Source organism: Maylandia zebra, linkage group LG17, assembly GCF_041146795.1.
Source record: "Maylandia zebra isolate NMK-2024a linkage group LG17, Mzebra_GT3a, whole genome shotgun sequence".
Classification (NCBI taxonomy): Eukaryota; Metazoa; Chordata; class Actinopteri; order Cichliformes; family Cichlidae; genus Maylandia; species Maylandia zebra.
In genome coordinates this window covers 39,129,010-39,146,633 of record NC_135183.1, presented here as the reverse complement: position 1 = coordinate 39,146,633, position 17,624 = coordinate 39,129,010, and the positions used below count along the sequence as shown (strand labels likewise).

The 17,624-nt window shown below is 42.7% G+C and overlaps 2 protein-coding genes across 4 annotated transcripts in view; one reads left to right on the top strand and one right to left on the bottom strand.

Moving 5' to 3' along the window:
- The first annotated feature begins 10,023 nt into the window (after positions 1-10,023).
- Positions 10,024-13,759, top strand: dda1 (DET1 and DDB1 associated 1). 2 transcript variants are annotated; one of them, XM_004553776.5, is made up of 6 exons: positions 10,024-10,171; positions 10,252-10,443; positions 10,998-11,078; positions 11,180-11,231; positions 11,357-11,418; positions 11,837-13,759. In XM_004553776.5, the coding sequence occupies exons 2-6, from the start codon at positions 10,435-10,437 to the stop codon at positions 11,939-11,941; spliced, it is 309 nt and encodes a 102-aa protein (XP_004553833.1). In that variant the 5' UTR covers positions 10,024-10,171; positions 10,252-10,434; the 3' UTR covers positions 11,942-13,759. The 2 variants fall into 2 exon arrangements, with proteins under 2 accessions (XP_004553833.1, XP_004553832.1); XM_004553775.5 differs by having other exon boundaries at positions 10,119-10,443.
- A 52-nt stretch (positions 13,760-13,811) lies between these two features.
- Positions 13,812-17,624, bottom strand: part of ano8b (anoctamin 8b) — a 42,297-nt gene continuing 38,484 nt past the window's right edge. For both annotated transcript variants that reach the window (XM_014407329.4, XM_014407330.4), the window contains exon 19: positions 13,812-17,610. In XM_014407329.4, the coding sequence (XP_014262815.1) occupies positions 16,864-17,610 (747 nt within the window). In that variant the 3' untranslated portion in view covers positions 13,812-16,863. The remainder of the gene's footprint in view (positions 17,611-17,624) is intronic.

The window sequence follows — 17,624 nt, the reverse complement described above, 5'->3', positions numbered from 1 at the left end:
GACTACAAATACCACGGCGGTGGTAAAAAAAAAAAAAAAAGGCCCAGCAGCGTCTCCACTTTCTGAGAGTGCTCAGGAGGAACAACCTGGAGGAGAGGCTGCTGGTGACATTTTACAGAGCCACCATAGAGAGCATCCTAACGTACGGCATAACAACATGGTATGCAGGGTGCTCAGCTGCGGACAGGAAAGTACTGCAGAGGGTCATCAACACAGCCCAGAAGATCACTGGCTGCTCTCTGCCCAGCCTGGAGGTCACTGCAAACTCTCGGTACCTCAGCAGAGCTGGCAATATCATCAAAGACCACTCTCACCCCAGCAACCAACTGTTTGAACTATTACCGTCAGGCCGACGGTACAGGTCACATAAAACCAGGACAAACAGATTCAGGGATAGCTTCTTTCCCAGAGCTATCACCGTAGTAAATAAGCACAAAAACAACTGAACCTATTCCATACCGTCACTGTCATTATATTATGCTGCTATTCATACTGTCATCATATTAATGCTGCTATCCTGTATATATTGTACATACTATTGTTTGAGTACTTACGATTGGTTTTTTTGTACTTTTTATATTTTACATTTATATTTATTATTGAAACTTGCACCAAGGGAGTGGCACTCCAATTTCGTTGTACTCTGTACAATGACAATAAAGGCTATTCTATTCTATTCTATTCTATTCTATTCTATTCTATTCTATTCTCACCAAGCATTTTGCAAGCTAGATTTTACACTGGTTAACTTGAAAGGTCAAATTCTGAAAGTGTCTTGGTTTGAATATCAATGACAGGGGCGATCGTGGCTCAAGAGTTGGCAGTTTGTCTTGTAATTGGAAGGCTGCCGGTTCGAGCCCCGGGCAGTCTCGGTCGTTGTGTCCTTGGGCAAGACGCTTCACCCGCAACGGTGCCCTCTGACCACCACCTGTAGGCAACCTACTGGTGGTGGTCAGAGGGCCCGGGGGCGCCAGTGTCCGGCAGCCTCGCCTCTGTCAGTGCGCCCCAGGGTGGCTGTGGCTACAATGTAGCTGCCATCACCTGTGTGAATGTGTGGATGACTGAATGTAGTGTAAAGTGCTTTGGGGTCCTTAGGGACAAAGTAAAGCACTATACAAATTAGGGCTGCCACGATTAGTCGACTATCAAAATCGTCGACGACTGATTTAATAGTCGACGTTGTTTGAAGCTTTGTAAGATCCCAAAAGACGCAGGAATAAGTAGCAGGATTTAAGAGTGTAATAACGGACTGAAACAGAAGATGGCAGCACTGCATGTACAAGGATGCCAGCTGCCGTTAAACCCCGAAGAAGAAGAAGCTGTGTCCCAGAATTCATAGCGCGGCCCAGCTCAGTTTCCAACAATGGCGGCAGCTAGTTAGTTTTAATATTACTCTTATTATTCTTTCTGGGTCACAAAATAAACGTTTAACATATTTTCAGGCGAGAATGTAGCTGTGTAAACCTCAAATATCTGCTCAGTTTATCAAGACACCGCATATTTTCAAAAGCGCTCCGACGTTTTCGGAGACGTCTGTTACCCACTAGCTCGATAGCTAGCCGGGGGCTAGGCTAACTAGAGCCGTGAGAACACCGGACTCCCGGCAAATCGTTTTCAAACCCACCGCCGTCTTTCGCTACTCAGGTTAAACATGATATATGAGTCACTTAGATAACTTAAAATGTTATTGTTTGGCTTTTTTCAGTGTTTTATTTGTTCCTGAGTAAATCGGTTTGGCTGAGATTAAAGTTATAGTTTTTACCAGAGGTGTGGACTCGAGTCACATGACTTGGACTCGAGTCAGACTCGAGTCATTAATTTTATGACTTTAGACTTGACTTGAAAAAATGTTCTAAGACTTGTGACTTGACTTGGACTTTTACACCAATGACTTGGGACTTGAATTGGACTTGAACCGGTTTACTTGAAAAGACTTGATATTTTACCCCAAATATAAAATTTAGCATGCATATTATATAGAGATTGAAAATGTGACGTCATTCACGGGTAGAACCGCAAAGGATTCTGGGAACTCGTGGCAAGCGGTACTAGCGCACGCAGGCTTTCAATTAAAATCAGTTATACAGCGATAAAAAGAAACACAAACATGTCAAGAAGCTGTTGTATTATTAACTGCAATAGCCGGTCGCATGACAGCCACGGGAAGCCGACGGGTAAAGAGATCGGTTGTTATCGGATTACGTCGATAAAAGAGAAATTGTTCATGTTTCCGAAGTAACAAAGAGGCGACTGGATTGCAGCCATTCAAAGATCAAATATAACGTCCCAGAACACTCCAGCTCACAGGTTAGTCTGCTCCAAGCATTTACACGAAGGTCAGTCTGCTGTTGTAGTTAATGCGTCATTTTTCTTAACATAATTGGTGATATAGGTTACAAGCAAGTCTGGCGCTGAACAGAAATTGTCGCGCTATGCTCCTTTATTTATTGTGCATAAATAGTGAATTGTCCTGACACAATATTGCGTTTCGCTTCTGTTATTATGGTACATTGACAAAAATATATACTTTTATTCACAGGATAAAACAGGTTTTTTGTATCACTAATTGCCCAGTACGATTACAGCATCCAATATTATTGTCACTGCTACATTTCTGTGATGGGTACCAGAAATTATTTCCACTACTAATTAATTACCGTTGAGCTCAAAGGTCCTATTAATAAACGGTTAAGGAATGTGTATTTATGAAGACGATTTGTGAGACTGGTAAACTTATGATACGTACGATGGTCTTTCGTTCTACACGGTGCATTTCAAGGTCCTGCACCCATCCGTCGGTAAACTGTACCTGGGCTTGTTGCAGTGACCTGAAGTTACTAAACTTCATGAGTGTATGCGCTCACTCCAAGAACCGTATGATTATAAATATGCATATAAATATGCTAAGATGAGATAGCTGACTTCATCTAACTAGCAAATGTTGTCCAGGCTACGTTGGTGATACAGTTTTTTTTTAATGTGTATGATATTTTTGTCATGCGATTTTAAAGCCGGTCCTACAACCGCATCCAAGAATAACATGCAGCTTATCTCAGAACTGTCGGTGAAAATTATTCTTGGAGCTAGGTTTAATTGAGCTGCATTTTAAAGAGGTGCAATTTCACAATTTGTGTATATTTTCTAAGTTCACTATTTTGTCATGTGTTGAGAAAAACACAGATTTAAAAATTACATGGTCTAATATTTACATTTAGCATAACTGCAACATGCTTTTTTTCGTTTGTTTTTTTTAAAGACTCGAAAGGACTTGAAATTCAAAGTTTCAGACTTGTGACTTGACTCGGACTTTTACACCAGTGACTTGAGACTCGACTCTGACTTGCCTGACATTACTTGAGACTTGACTTGAGACTTGAGGATAAAGACTTGAGACTTACTTGAGACTTGCAAAACAATGACTTGGTCCCACCTCTGGTTTTTACACAGCTGAATAAAGTCAAGCAGACAGCTGATTATCAGAAGTGTGAGATGCTCCAGAATTTACTCCGGTGTCCTGTTATATTTTAGATAGCAAGGAGTTTATTAAACTTCACCGAAACAATCTGCAAATTTCATTAAACTTTAATATCATCTTGTCTTTATTTTTAGTTAGCACAGACCTTAAACACTTAAAGCTGTAAGCTAATGATAGTTATATAAGAGCAGATGCTGCCGGTGCAATAAGCTGTACTTTTTACGTCCAATGGATGATGATCTGATTAATCGGTAGTCGTTTGTGGCAGCCCTAATACAAATACAGGGCATTTTACCATTTCAGATGACCCCTCCAGTTAATGAGAAGTCATAAGCACAGAACATTCAGTTCAGTTAAATTCAATTCAGACTCATTTATACAGTCATCCTTCAAGACAACAGTAATCTAAAAGAGCTTAAATACGTTAGTTTGTGAATCTGAATACTCTCTCCATCTACTTAGCATTTATCCTCCAGCATCATAAGGCCCCGTGGCTGCTGTTGCTATGTAACTAAGCCACTCAGCCAGTTATAATTTAAGTGTCCCTGTTATCCAGAAGCCCCATTTAAATCCAGATATTTTGCTTTTTTGTTTGTTTGTTTTTTGCACAAATCTTCTTAAGTTACAGTGAAAACAGATGTCATACACAAATAATATTCTCCCCATCTTAGCATTTTTTTATGTTTGATTTTATTTTTAATTTATTTTATTTTTTTGTCCTTTTACATCATACAGAGCTGCTGTGTAAGTTGCCATGGCTGTTGTTGCTATGTAACTACTTGTAAGGAGTCCAAGGAGGCAGGTGACAGCGAGGTGGGAGAACATACAGAAACCAAAACCCAGCAATCCACGAGAAACCGGAAGGACTGGCAAATCCACTCATGCACGGTTATAATTTACATCTCCTTTTCAATTCAAGTCAATTCAATTCAATTCAATTCAATTCAATTCAATTCAATTCAATTCAATTCAATTTTATTTATGTAGCGCCAAATCACAACAAAAGTCGCCTCAAGGCGCTTCATAGATTCAGAGAAAAACCCAACAATCGTATGACCCCCTATGAGCAAGCACTTTGGCGACAGTGGGAAGGAAAAACTCCCTTTTAACAGGAAGAAACCTCTGGCAGAACCAGGCTCAGGGAGGGGCGGGGCCATCTGCTGCGACCGGTTGGGGTGAGAGAAGGAAGACAGGATAAAAGACATGCTGTGGAAGAGAGACAGAGATTAATAACAGATATGATTCAATGCAGAGAGGTCTGTTAACACATAGTGAGTGAGAAAGGTGACTGGAAAGGAAAAACTCAATGCATCATGGGAATCCCCCGGCAGCCTACATCTATTGCAGCATAACTAAGGGAGGATTCAGGGTCACCTGGTCCAGCCCTAACTATATGCTTTAGCAAAAAGGAAAGTTTGAAGCCTAATCTTGAAAGTAGAGATAGTGTCTGTCTCCTGAATCCAAACTGGAAGCTGGTTCCACAGAAGAGGGGCCTGAAAACTGAAGGCTCTGCCTCCCATTCTACTTTTAAATACTCTAGGAACAACAAGTAGGCCTGCAGAGCGAGAGCGAAGTGCTCTAATAGGCTGATATGGTACTACAAGGTCATTAAGATAAGATGGGGCCTGATTATTTAAGAGCTTGTATGTGAGGAGCAGGATTTAGAATTCAATTCTGCATTTAACAGGAAGCCAATGAAGGGAAGCCAAAACAGGAGAAATATGCTCTCTCTTTCTAGTCCCTGTCAGGACTCTTGCTGCAGCATTTTGGATTAGCTGAAGACTTTTCAGGGAGTTTTTAGGACTTCCTGATAATAATGAATTACAGTCGTCCAGCCTGGAAGTAATAAATGCATGAACTAGTTTTTCAGCGTCACTCTGAGACAGGATATTTCTAACTTTAGAGATGTTGCACAAATGGAAGAAAGCAGTCTTACATATTTGTTTAATATGTGCGTTGAAGGGCATGTCCTGGTCAAAAATGACTCTAAGGTTCCTCACAGTGTTACTGGAGGCCAAGGTAATGCCATCCAGGGTAAGAATCTGCTTAGATACCATATTTCTAAGCTTTTCAGGGCCGAGTACAATAACCTCAGTTTTATCTGAATTAAGAAGCAGAAAGTTAGCGGCCATCCAGGTCTTTATGTCTTTAAGACATTCCTGCAGTTTAACTCATTGGTGTGTGTTATCTGGCTTCATGGACAGATAGAGCTGGGTGTCATCTGCATAGCAGTGTAAATGTATGCTATGTCTTCTAATGATGCTGCCTAAGGGAAGCATGTATAATGTAAACAGAATTGGTCCTAGCACTGAACCCTGTGGAACTCCATAATTAACCTCAGTGTGTGAAGAGGACTCTCCATTTACATGCACAAACTGGAGTCTATTAGATAGATATGATACAAACCACTGCAGTGCAGTACCTGTAATACCTACAGCATGTTCTAATCGCTCTAATAGGATATTATGGTCGACAGTATCGAACGCTGCACTGAGGTCTAGCAGGACAAGCACAGAGATGAGTCCACTGTCAGAGGCCATAAGAAGATCATTTGTAACCTTCACTAAAGCTGTTTCTGTGCTGTGATGAGCTCTGAAACCTGACTGAAACTCTTCAAATAAACCTCTGCAGATGATCTGTTAGCTGTTTGACAACTACTCTTTCAAGGATGTTTGATAACCTAATTTCCCACGGGATTAATAAAGTATTCTGATTCTGATTCTGATATGAAAGTGTAATGGGGAAGGCTTTAGGACCCAGGGGACCCAATGGAGGGTATAAAAGAGGAAGTAGCAGCAGGTGTTCTTGATTTCCACTGACAAGCGGCTGTGAACAATGGTTGTGTGAGTAGGTGAAGAGCCTGAGAAGTTTTAATTGTCTGCTACACAAACTGTTGTTTTAAACCTCTACAGCAGAGGTTCGAGAAGTGATTTTAGAAGATAAGCCAAGATAAGCCAGGTGTGCAGCAAACACAGTTGTCTGCTGCAGGGCAGGCTGCACATGTGAATTTGTCACTATTTTTTCCTCCTTTTTGTTGCGTTTTTGGTTTTAGTAGGGTCACCTTTTAAAACTGTTTTTTATGCCGGGTTTGTTTTTATTTCTACTGGGCTGGTGCAATATTAGTTGGGCAATGTGCAATCCCTGAGCTGGGCTCTTACCTTAGGGGAAGTAGGTCTTTTTAGAGGTGCTCCGTGTGGATTTGCAGTGAATAAGTTTTATTAAGAGTGATTTTAGTGCCACCGATTATTGCCTGAACTAAAACACTTAGTGCATGCGATAAGTGTTCTGTTGGGCTCGTATTTATTTGGGGTGGATTTGTTTCTTTTAAAGCAACGAGCATCTGGGACCACCGGGGTAAAGCAAGCCCTCAGGTGATGGCTGCATTGCTGGCAGGTTGCACCAAGACTATCTTGTGGTCGTTAGTGACCTTTCCCATTTCGATGTTTTAGGCCTTTTGCAAACCCTTTGTGTTCTTTTAAAATAATAAATTTTAACATATCTGACTGATATTGACCCTCTTGTCCCGTTTATTCTGGGCTCGTTCCTGTGAGAGCTTTGGGCCTGAAAGTTTGCACAAGTAGTATAGAGGCCCTTAGCGGTTATTCGGTGGCTTTTACTCGCTACAAAAGGAAGGTTGGAGATTGGCCTATAATTAGCTAAGACTGCTGGGTCTAGAGATGCTTTTTGAGTAAAGGTTTAACTACAGCCAGCTTGAAGGCCTGTGGTACATAGCTGATCATTAGAGATAGGTTGATCGTATTTAAGATCGAAGCATTAATTAATGGCAGGACTTCTTTGAGCAGTTTTGTAGGAATGGGGTCTAAAAGACACATTGATGGTTTGGAGGAAGTAATTATTGAAGTTAACTCAGAAAGATCAATTAGAGAAAAAGAGTCTAACTTAACATCAATGGTACTAAGAGTAGCTGTAGATAATATTACATCTGTGGGATGATTACTGGTAATTTTTCCTCTAATGATAAAAATGTTATTAGTGAAGAAGTTCATGAAGTCATTACTAGTTAACGTTAAAGGGATGGTTGGCTCAACAGAGCTCTGACTGTTTGTCAGCCTGGCTACAGAGCTGAAGAGAAACCTGGGGTTGTTCTTATTTTCTTCAATCAGTGATGAATAGTAAGATGTTCTGGCTTTGCGGAGGGCTTTCTTATAAAGCAGCAAACTATTTCTCCAGGCTAAATGATGATCCTCTAAATTTGTGACACGCCATTTCCTCTCCAGCTTACGAGTCGTCTGCTTTAGGGTACGTGTTTGAGAATTATACCATGGAGTCAGGTACTTCTGATTAGAGGCCTTAGTTTTCACAGGAGCTACAGTATCCAGAGTCGTACGTAGTGAGGAGGTAAAATTATTAACAAGATGATCGACCTCTGTTGGAGCAGCGTTCAGGTAGCTGCTCTGCTCTGTGTTGGTACAGGGCATTGAAGATGATAACAGTGGGTGGATTATATTCTTAAACTTAGTTACAGCGCTTTCAGAAAGACATCTACTGTGATAAAGTCTACTCTCCACCGCTGTGTAATCAATTATTGTAAATGTAAATGTTATCAGGAAATGATCAGACAGGAGAGGGTTTTCAGGAAACACTGTTAAATGTTCAGTTTCTATGCCATATGTTAAAACAAGATCTAAAGTGTGATTAAAGTGGTGGGTGGGTTCTTTTACATTTTGACAGAAACCAATTGAGTCTAATAACAGATTAAATGCCATGTTGAGGCTGTCATTTTTAGCATCTACATGGATGTTAAAATCACCCACAATAATTATTTTATCTGAGCTCAGAACTAAATCAGATATAAAGTCTGAGAAATCAGACAGAAACTCTGTGTAAGGCCCAGGTGGACGATAGATGATAACAAGTAAGACTGGTTTCTGAGTTTTACAGCTGGGGTGGACGAGGCTAAGCATCAGGCTTTCAAATGAATTAAGTCTGTCTGGGTCTTTGGTTGATTAATAGGCTGGTGTGAAAAATTGCTGCCACACCTCCCCCTCGGCCTGTGCTTCGAGATTTCTGGTAGTTAGAATGACTCGGAGGTGTTGATTCATTTAAACTAACATAATCATCCTGCTGCAACCAGGTTTCTGTAAGGCAGAGTAAATCGATTTGTTGATCAATTATTAAGTCATGTACTAACAGAGACTTGGAGGAGAGAGACCTGATATTTAATAATCCACATTTCACTGTTTTACTCTTTGGTTCAGATGTGGATACTGTATTCTTTCTTTGTAATTGTTTATGTTTAAGTTGTTTGTTGATGGTTTTTAGTTTGTTTTTTGTCTGTTTGGGAGCTGACACAGTCTGTGTGGAGATGGGTTTTTGGGGGGGGTAGCAGGAGGAGAGAAGCTGCAGAGAGGCGTGTAAGACTGCAACTCTGCTTCCTGGTCCCAACTCTGGATGGTCATATTTTGGGGGGTTTAATAAATTTGTCCATATTTCTAGAAATGAGAGCTGCTCCATCCAAAGTGGGATGGATGCCGTCTCTCCTAACAAGACCAGGTTTCCTCCTTTAAAGTCTATGATGTTACGCAAGAGCACTGTTTAAAATAAAGAGCACAGTACTGTGACTCTTCAACTGTGCTTCTTAAGCCCTTACCATCATGTGATTTAAATCTCATCTCCTGGACAAAGTAAATACTCCTGCCCTCTTTACTCATATGGATTCCTGTTTGATTGAATCCATTCTGACTTTCTCTTTTGTGTGCAGGTACAAGTCAGTGAACCTAAGAAGCAGACTAAGAGACTGCGAGTATAGTCAGAGTGTGCAGCAAAATGGCCTTCGTCACCTGTATAAGGCTAGAGGGCCCAGTTTATTCTGGCTGATCCTAACAACACCTTATTAGAAGAGTCTGGGTGTAGACACAGTATACTGACATGCAGTCTTTAAAATAATTCATTATATTCTTAATGTTAATGTTGCTCAGTCCTGTATATTTATTATCTGTTTATTGCATTTGCTTGACTGTTGTGTGATTTTTGTATGACAAGAATAAAGATATTGTGGATCTTTGATTTCAGTGATTGCTGTGCACCCATCATAAATTATATGTAGCTTGCCATCACCAGTGTGTGAATGGGTGGATGACTGGATATGTAAAGTGCTTTGGGGTCCTTAGGGACTAGTAAAGCGCTATATAAATACAGGCCATTTACCATTTACCATTTAAATTAGATATTTCTTATGATACAAAGATAAATTTTCCGCTACACTCAGATCTGAAAGGATTTAAAATACCAAAAACACCTGAATGACTTTGTGTTATGAAAACCCTTTTTTATCCCTAGTTTTCAATTTCTCACCTTTCAATCTGAAGTTTTCAACTTGGTGTAAACTTACAACAAAAGTCAAAAGAATTAAATAGTCCTTCAGTTTCCTGAAGCCTTTACTGCAGACACTAATAAACATTGGCGCGTGCAGGAGATACGTGCGCCCACATGATGACATCAATCTTGGACTCTAGCTCGGATCAATAGTGGCTGATGGTTTTCATAATGAAACTCAATGAGTGAGAGCAGATTGCCTGGTCAATGGTTTAGGGAGGGGCTAAATTGTGTTGTTTTTAACAATTGGTTGTCCGGTCAAGCTACTACCAGGTGGGGGTAAGAATAAGCCAATAGGCGCTACTTGGGGCGTGGCCTAGAAAAGCGTCGGTGCCATCATGCTAGCTGAAGAAGTCCTGTGTAAGTAGCTTTGCGAACTCGTGTACTGAGCGTTTTGGTGTCTTGGCTTTTTTATGCGCGTAGTGTCATTTTTTCCACAGTCACTGGGAAGTAAAATGGAAACAGCAACTTGTGTTTGAGGACGGTGATTTTTGCTTTCGAAAAGGACGTAGGACAGCGGTCTCGGTTTCCTAGCCTGTAAGCTAGCGCGGCCATCACGACCAGAACAACACACACCAAGTCCACAAGTCGGCGTTTGGCAGTTGGACGTTTCTGCCACCATCATGGAGAAGGTAGTTCGCATACCCCATGTTTATTACTGTGGTTTAAGCTGTATAGCTGGTGTTATAAGGCATACAGTAATTGTAAGCCAGCTAACTGATTCTACCGGCTAGCTGCTAGCCACACCTGCTCCTCCTGTTGGTATTCAAGGCCAAGCCGGCATCGATTTGTGCTCTGAGCTGCTCAGCTCTATCCTGCCCATTTGAAACCTCTTGATGGACACTGTGCGATATTGCATCCACTTTGAAGGTTAATGGCGACGTCGAAGGGCGGCAGGTTTGTTGTCGTGAAAGATGAGGTAACGCCCTGAATGCTGTATCCAGTCATCTGCAGGGACCTGTCACCTGCTCAGCAGCATCTGCATTAAGAGGAGCACACCTACGCTCATGTCGGTGGTGATGACTTACACTGTTGCTGTCAGCCGACACGAGTAAACTACAGCAGTCTGACTGCTGAAAGTCAGATGATTTCAGACTTGCGATCTTTGGATGTATGAAGTTGAAGATGAAAGACAAATGAAATGAGAGCTGCAGAGTCTAACGGTCACCTCACCTTCTTTCCACAGGCTGATTTCTTGAAAGGACTTCCTGTCTACAACAAGAGCAACTTCAGCAGGTTTCATGCAGATTCAGTTTGTAAAGCATCTGTAAGTAGCCTTTAAAATCACTTGATGCAGTTCTTTAAAGGTTTGTTCATGTCTAGAAGGCACAGCTCTAATTCACAGCCTCTTTCTGATCTCTCGTATAGAACCGCAGGCCCTCCGTGTACCTACCAACACGCGAATACCCCTCTGAACAGAGTAAGTACAGTTGAAACTGTAAAACTGCTGTGGTGATGTTTTCAAATGCTTACTAACTGTGGCTAAACTAGCACCCTGTGTAATGTGTTTTGTATGTAAAACATCTTGCCTGTGTTTGTTTACAGTCATTGTTACAGAAAAAACCAACATTCTCCTGCGTTACCTCCACCAGCAGTGGGACAAAAAGGTGAGCGTGTGCAGTTCTTTCATTTCTCTCATTTGGCAGAGACCACATCCTCAACTAGGGTTAGGGCTAAGAGTTGACAGTATTTCTTGAAAGAGAATGGCAGATGAAATAAAGATTTAGATTTTAAACTGCAGTTTGGGGAAGGCCTCAGTAAAGAGTGGCAACAGGTACTAATGCAAGAACCTCAATAAATGCTGTGTATAATGTAGGAAGGGAAATATATTGATGGAATTGGCAGGGCCGAGTATGAGCTGCGGTCCCACTCCTGAAATTCAAAAGTCTTTGTAAGGAGTCTTTATTATGTCTCAAATAATCACGTGCTATGAAGCAACTGTTCATCTGTGCTTCTGTCACTGACGTGTTGAAAGAGAGCGAGGCTGTGATTTTGCTGATTCCTGTGTAATCCTGTGTCAAACAGAATGCAGCAAAGAAAAGGGAACAGGAACAAGCTGAGGGTGACAGCCCGGCGCCCCCGAGGAAGATCGCCAGGACAGATAGCCAAGAGATGAACGAGGACTCATAAGTGCGCGTCGTGTGTGTGTGTGTGTGTGTGTGTGTGTGTGTGTGTGTGTGTGGGTGGGTATACATGTGTGTTTGCATCAATAGGGTATAGCCAATATAAGCAAAACCATAGGATAATCCCTCCTGCATGCAGACTTCCTGGTTTTTCCTGGACTAGAGCAGGATGTCTTTCCTGGCATGAAGTTAAGTCACTCCAGAGAGAATTGCGGGAAATTCCCACTCACAAAGCCGCCATTTACAGTGTATGAAAATAACGTTGGTAGAAATGATCTCAAGTCGTGGAGGCGAAATCATTACTGGTGTTTTGATTGTGTTGGCTCTTCCCCATGTGGGCCAGTACACATGTATATGTTTGTGTGCATGCTGAGCTGTGAGTGCGGACTGCGAGTGGATGGTAGGATTAAGATGAGACGGACTGGACAGAAAATGTCAGACACTACTCTTAAAAATGTAACTGGTACAAGACTCGTGTAGCCTCTCTGTCGTCCGGACAGTCTGTTCTGATTTGTGAGTATTTTGTTACTGTTTTAATTTTATTTTATGATGTTTTTGTTGTTGTTTGTAAATGGCAATGAGCTTCCTGCCAGCCACAGTGCCCACCATCTCAGTTTCACTGCCCACTCTGCAACCACACGGGGGCATTGCGACTTCTTTTCCACACTGTTTGAATCGACAGAACCAAGAATGCACTGTGAAGAACAGCACAAAGTAGAAGCGACTCTTCCGGACCCCCACCTTTTTAAACGTGTGGCTTCTTTTGTTTGTTTTATGGTGAATATATTAATATCTGTGTTCTATCCTGGGACTCGTGCTTGTAGGATTAATGTTGTGTCGGCGTGGCTGAGAAGCAGCGTCACGTCTAGCACCTCCCTCTGGCTGATCGAGGCGAGTAAGAAGGGGATTCTCTCTCTTTAAGTTTTAGCAGATCTTTCACCGAAAGATGTGAAGAAAAAGAGCTGTTACGTCTTAATAGGAAAATACAGAAATGTGAGATTTCATTTTTAGTCGCGCAACTTTGGCAACAGCACAGACACTAAAGAGAAATGTCTATAGTAACGTGTGGGAAAGGGAAAAGAATGCATAACGTGTGTAAATAGTTACAGTAGCTTATCCGATTTAGTATCTGTGTGTCTGCCTTTTTGTAAAAGACTACAGAATAAAGTAGAGAAGAGCCCCAGTGTCCAGTGGATGTTATCTTGCCTTGCATGTTACTGTTTCAGTGGCTGGATGTTATAATCCTGGACCAGAAATAAAGTGTTTGGGGGGGGATTTTTGTGTGGAAGGTATTAGCCGAGAGGCCTTAAGACTCGGATCCAGCTCAGGGCCCGGGTCAGCGTTACTGCTCGTCTCATCTTTGTGACAGCTCCGGATGGTTTTTATTTTATTTTTCTCCCTTCTCGATGGAGAGCTGGCTGCTGTGAGCGTTTAGAGTATTATACTTTCAGCCATAGAATGCACAATAAGCATGCACAGCAAAGTGCAGCTGCCATCCTGCCTTGTTCCTTGTATGAGATTCAGTTTGTATTGGTGTCCATGCACCCAAAAAAAAGCTTTTCTTTTTCTGTCCTTTAAAAAAATCGTTCTTATCACTCCCCGGCTGAGTCACGACGTAACCTCCTCTCTTTCCTGTTTTGTGGGTCGACGGTGCGGTCAGTCATCTTCATATCTACACTGTAAATACCCCGTCTTGTTATTTCAAGTATAAAAACCTCATTATGCTTCTGCTCAGACTGTTCTACACCACCCGAAGCCTTGCCCCACATGTGTTAGATCAGATGTTCTTTTTAGCTTTGCTGAAATAAAACTGGATTAAAACACTTTTGGTTTGTGGTACTTCAAAAATGTAAAGAAGCGGTTCACAACACATGGGATGCATTTGAAATAGTTTTATTAACTATTTGTCAGGTCTTACAAAAATATGACAAAATAAATTAAAAGAAATAAATAATCCCATTCCCCAGTATTTTTCTTTAAAAGATCTTTTTTGTACAGTGGTACATTGGAAGAGCGTATGATGTTGTGTAAGTGAGGCTTCCATGAAAATGTCTCGTCTTTGAGGTTCGGGTCGGGCTGTAATGTAGCTGCGGTGAGTCTCGCCTGTTCACATCCACTCTGAAACACAAACATTAATACGTCCATTCAGTCCTTTCCTGCTTATTCCGAATGAGACAGACGATGTCCGAACTTTTCAAAGAAGCTGTTCTGATAACGAGTCCGAGCTTGTGTCCTGATGCAGGCGATGCCTGCGCCGTGACGCTGCCGTTCCTCCAAACGTTACAGATCTCCGTCGCAGAACATGTTTCACTGCAAAAACGAAAAAAGTAACAAGCCGATGTCTGTTGTGATGCTCTTCAGCTTTACCTGAATAAGGTGGGAATGCACACATGGAAGTGACCTCGCTCGGCATCGGCGGAGCTATTCAGCGCACCAGTTCTGCTTCTCTATGGGACTTTTTCAAACGATGGACTCTTACGCACCATGAAGCCACTTATCCCTGAAATCCTGATGCTGCAAGAATATCAAGGGTTTTTAATGAGACTGTGCTCAGCTACGTCGTCACCGTCTCGCTCTGCTGCTCTTAAGATCACACCCTGATGATGTCACGTTTCTCTTAGCCTCGGCCTTCTCCATTTACATTTATAATGAACAGTACCTTCCAAATATTCCTAAAAATGATAACATGACTGCACAGACTATTTCGGTATTGCATTTGATGTCAGTAAGAACTTTTTGCCTCCCGGAAAGAACATTTTTCGTCTCTTCTGCAGGCGTGTGAGCGAAAAATGGACCAGACTTCTAAAACTAACACATTAAAGCTGTAACAGAATACAAAAACCTGTTAAGCCGATGCAGGTCGGGGCAGGTTCTTAACATTAAATAGGAAACAGGCGGTCTGAGAGAGCTGACACTAAAACATAAAGGGAAAGAAAATGCATAGAGTGGATGAGGATGATGCGCTGGAGTTGGGGTTTGAGGTTGGGTTAGTGTCGAGCTTTAGTACTACACGTCAACTTCAACGCTGTGTTATTGCCCAAATCCTCGCCGGAGGTGAACGTGTGGAAATGCATAGTTAATGTTTCCGTATCTCGGCAGTGCGGCGGCTTCTGAATCCTCTCTGTGTCTCATATCATCATAAACTTGTCAGACTGCTTTAATTTTGCTGCCTGTGGTGACTAAATAACCAGCGCCACCTTCTGGAGACCCCGCAGAAGTGAAATACCAGCTAAGGGTAGATGCTGGGCTCATTGAAAATACATGGATCATGCAAACAATATGCAAAGTACAGTACTGTGAAAAAGTTTTAGGTACTCTAAGATGTTTGTATGTTTTTGTAAATCACATGATGCCATCCTGCTTTTTGAAAAATGACGATGACCTAAAATGTATCTTCAGTGGGAAAAGGGAGTCCTGCAACGCATGCATTGGTCCCTGCAGAAGCTCTGTGGTGACGTCATCAAGTGAGCCAGTAAATGCATGAAGAGAGACACAGCCCGACTCCAGAGAAGGATTCTGGGTAAGATCTCATAATGACTGAGCGACTGTGTAGTCAAATGAAGCTCCCACTAATGTAGGGTTTTTCTATTTACCGAACTCCTGTCAGGTAAACTGACATCTTTCAAAGTATTCTCACATATTTTAGTGCCTAAAACCTTTATAGAGTACTGTACGTCTTGGGTTAACAGTATAATCTGAAAAGTTCTGCACTGGTTAAAAAAAAAGGGAATTTCCATCTTCTGCCAATAAAAACAGCTGTTCAAGAAGAAAAGAAAACGTGAATATTTTGAAAGCTCGTTGCTGCCGACTGCATGCACCATGTGAAAGGGGGAAATGAACAGAAATGCATTTTTTGCATAATGATGAGGCAGGCTGGTGTGGGCCCTCTGTGCCGAGGTGGTTTCTATGCAGGGCGTCAGGCTTTAGTGCAAATGTTACTTCTTTAACTCTGTGCTCGTTTGCCAAGTCTAGCTGGAGTTTGTGGCATGAGGCACCATCTGTGTTTACAAGGCGCTCTACGGACTCGGATGGAGAACAGCATGCAACGGGCATCTCTGCTCCTTTTCCTCGAAAACCGCTCGCTCTTCCAAAATACTGTGATTTTTACGACTTACTAAGCTCGCCGCTTTCTATTGGAGCAAACCGGGTTCTGCAAAGCTCAGACCTCACCTCTGCTTTGAAAATAAAGCTGGTGATACATCAGGGGCGACTGTTAAGGAGGGGCTTATGCGATGATTGACACTTAATAAAAAAAACAAAAACACTGACTCATATTGCTTTTCCACTCTTCAGCTTCAGCACGAAAGCGAAGGGCCCAACAACTCGTCGCAGTTTAAAAATGAGACCGATTTCTAACGATCGCTTGTGTGGTGACAGCTAAAAAACACTCAGGAATTATCTGATGTACAATCTCTAATCCGTTCGTACCGCCATGTAAGCTTTTTTTTCCCTTAAACTCCTCCCCTCCACGACAGACTGTTGGTGTGAAGCCACCGAGATGTTTACAATTTCTGACAAGAAGAAATCAGGAAACAAAGCTCTGCTTTAAAGGCGTAAAAATATTAGAAACGCAGCTCATGCATTTCTTTATGTATTGCAGACAAGGAAGAATTTGAATATTTGTGTGTGTGTGTGTGTGTGTGTGTGTGTGTGTGTGTGTGTGTGTGTGTGTGTGTGTGTTCGGTCATGATAGAAGGGCTTTCGTCTTTCTTACAAAGCCTGTTTTTTTTTGTTTCTTTCTCTATTTTATTTTTTTTGTCTCGCAGCAGAAAAAGCAAACCAGAACAAGTCTCGCCTCATCAGCTTCTGCTCTCCTGCACCGGCCTGTGACAGCACAGAGGGCAGGTCAGGCCTTCCTCACAGTAAACACGTCACCTGTTCAGGTGAGATGGAACCAAAGACAAGTTGCGCTTTTTTTGTCGTCGTTTTCTAGATTTTAAAACCAGCCGCGTCCAAGTCTGATGAATGTCCGTTCTCTGCGCCTTCCCCTCCGGGTGAGGGGATCTCGTCCGGAACGCCATTCAAGTCGGACCGGGAAGGCTGTCTTTCTGTCGTCAGCGATGATGACCCCTCTCCTGACCTGGGCAGCGGAGCTCCGTTCGTGGAAGTCCCTCCCTCGGATTTCCCAAAGTTAAACAATTTCCCGGGGTTGAAGGCTTTATTGGGTGACTGAGAACGCTCCTGAGAGCTGCTACCTGATAATGACGATGACGGCGCCGCTGTCGCCGTGGCGCTGGCAGATGTGGTGCCGGCGGCCGCAGAAGCCGCAGCACCTTCCCTCTTATTCTCAGGCGACTTGAGGAATTTGAAGCTCAAGAAGCCGGGCAGTTTTGGCTCGCTGCCCGTGGGTGACTGTGGGGAGCGGGCGCCACCCGAGGAGAACTTGCTCTGCAGCGGGATGATCTGCTTCAGCTTCATCACATTATTATTTGCCAACAGGGAGCTGGGCCTCTTGGGCTTGTCCGACCCGCCGCTCCCTCCTCCGCCTCCACCCCCAGAACGTGATTTGCTGCCGTGACCTTTGTCGTGGTGGTGATCCCCCGAAACGTCGCCTTTGCTGTCGTCCCGCTCCCTCTCCCTGCGAGCCATGTGCTCTGCCTGCCTTTGCCTCTCCTCCTCCTCCCTCTTCCTCCTCTGCAGCTGCTGGTAATGCTGCTGCGCCTGCCGCTCGTGCTTCTGCAGAGGAAGGG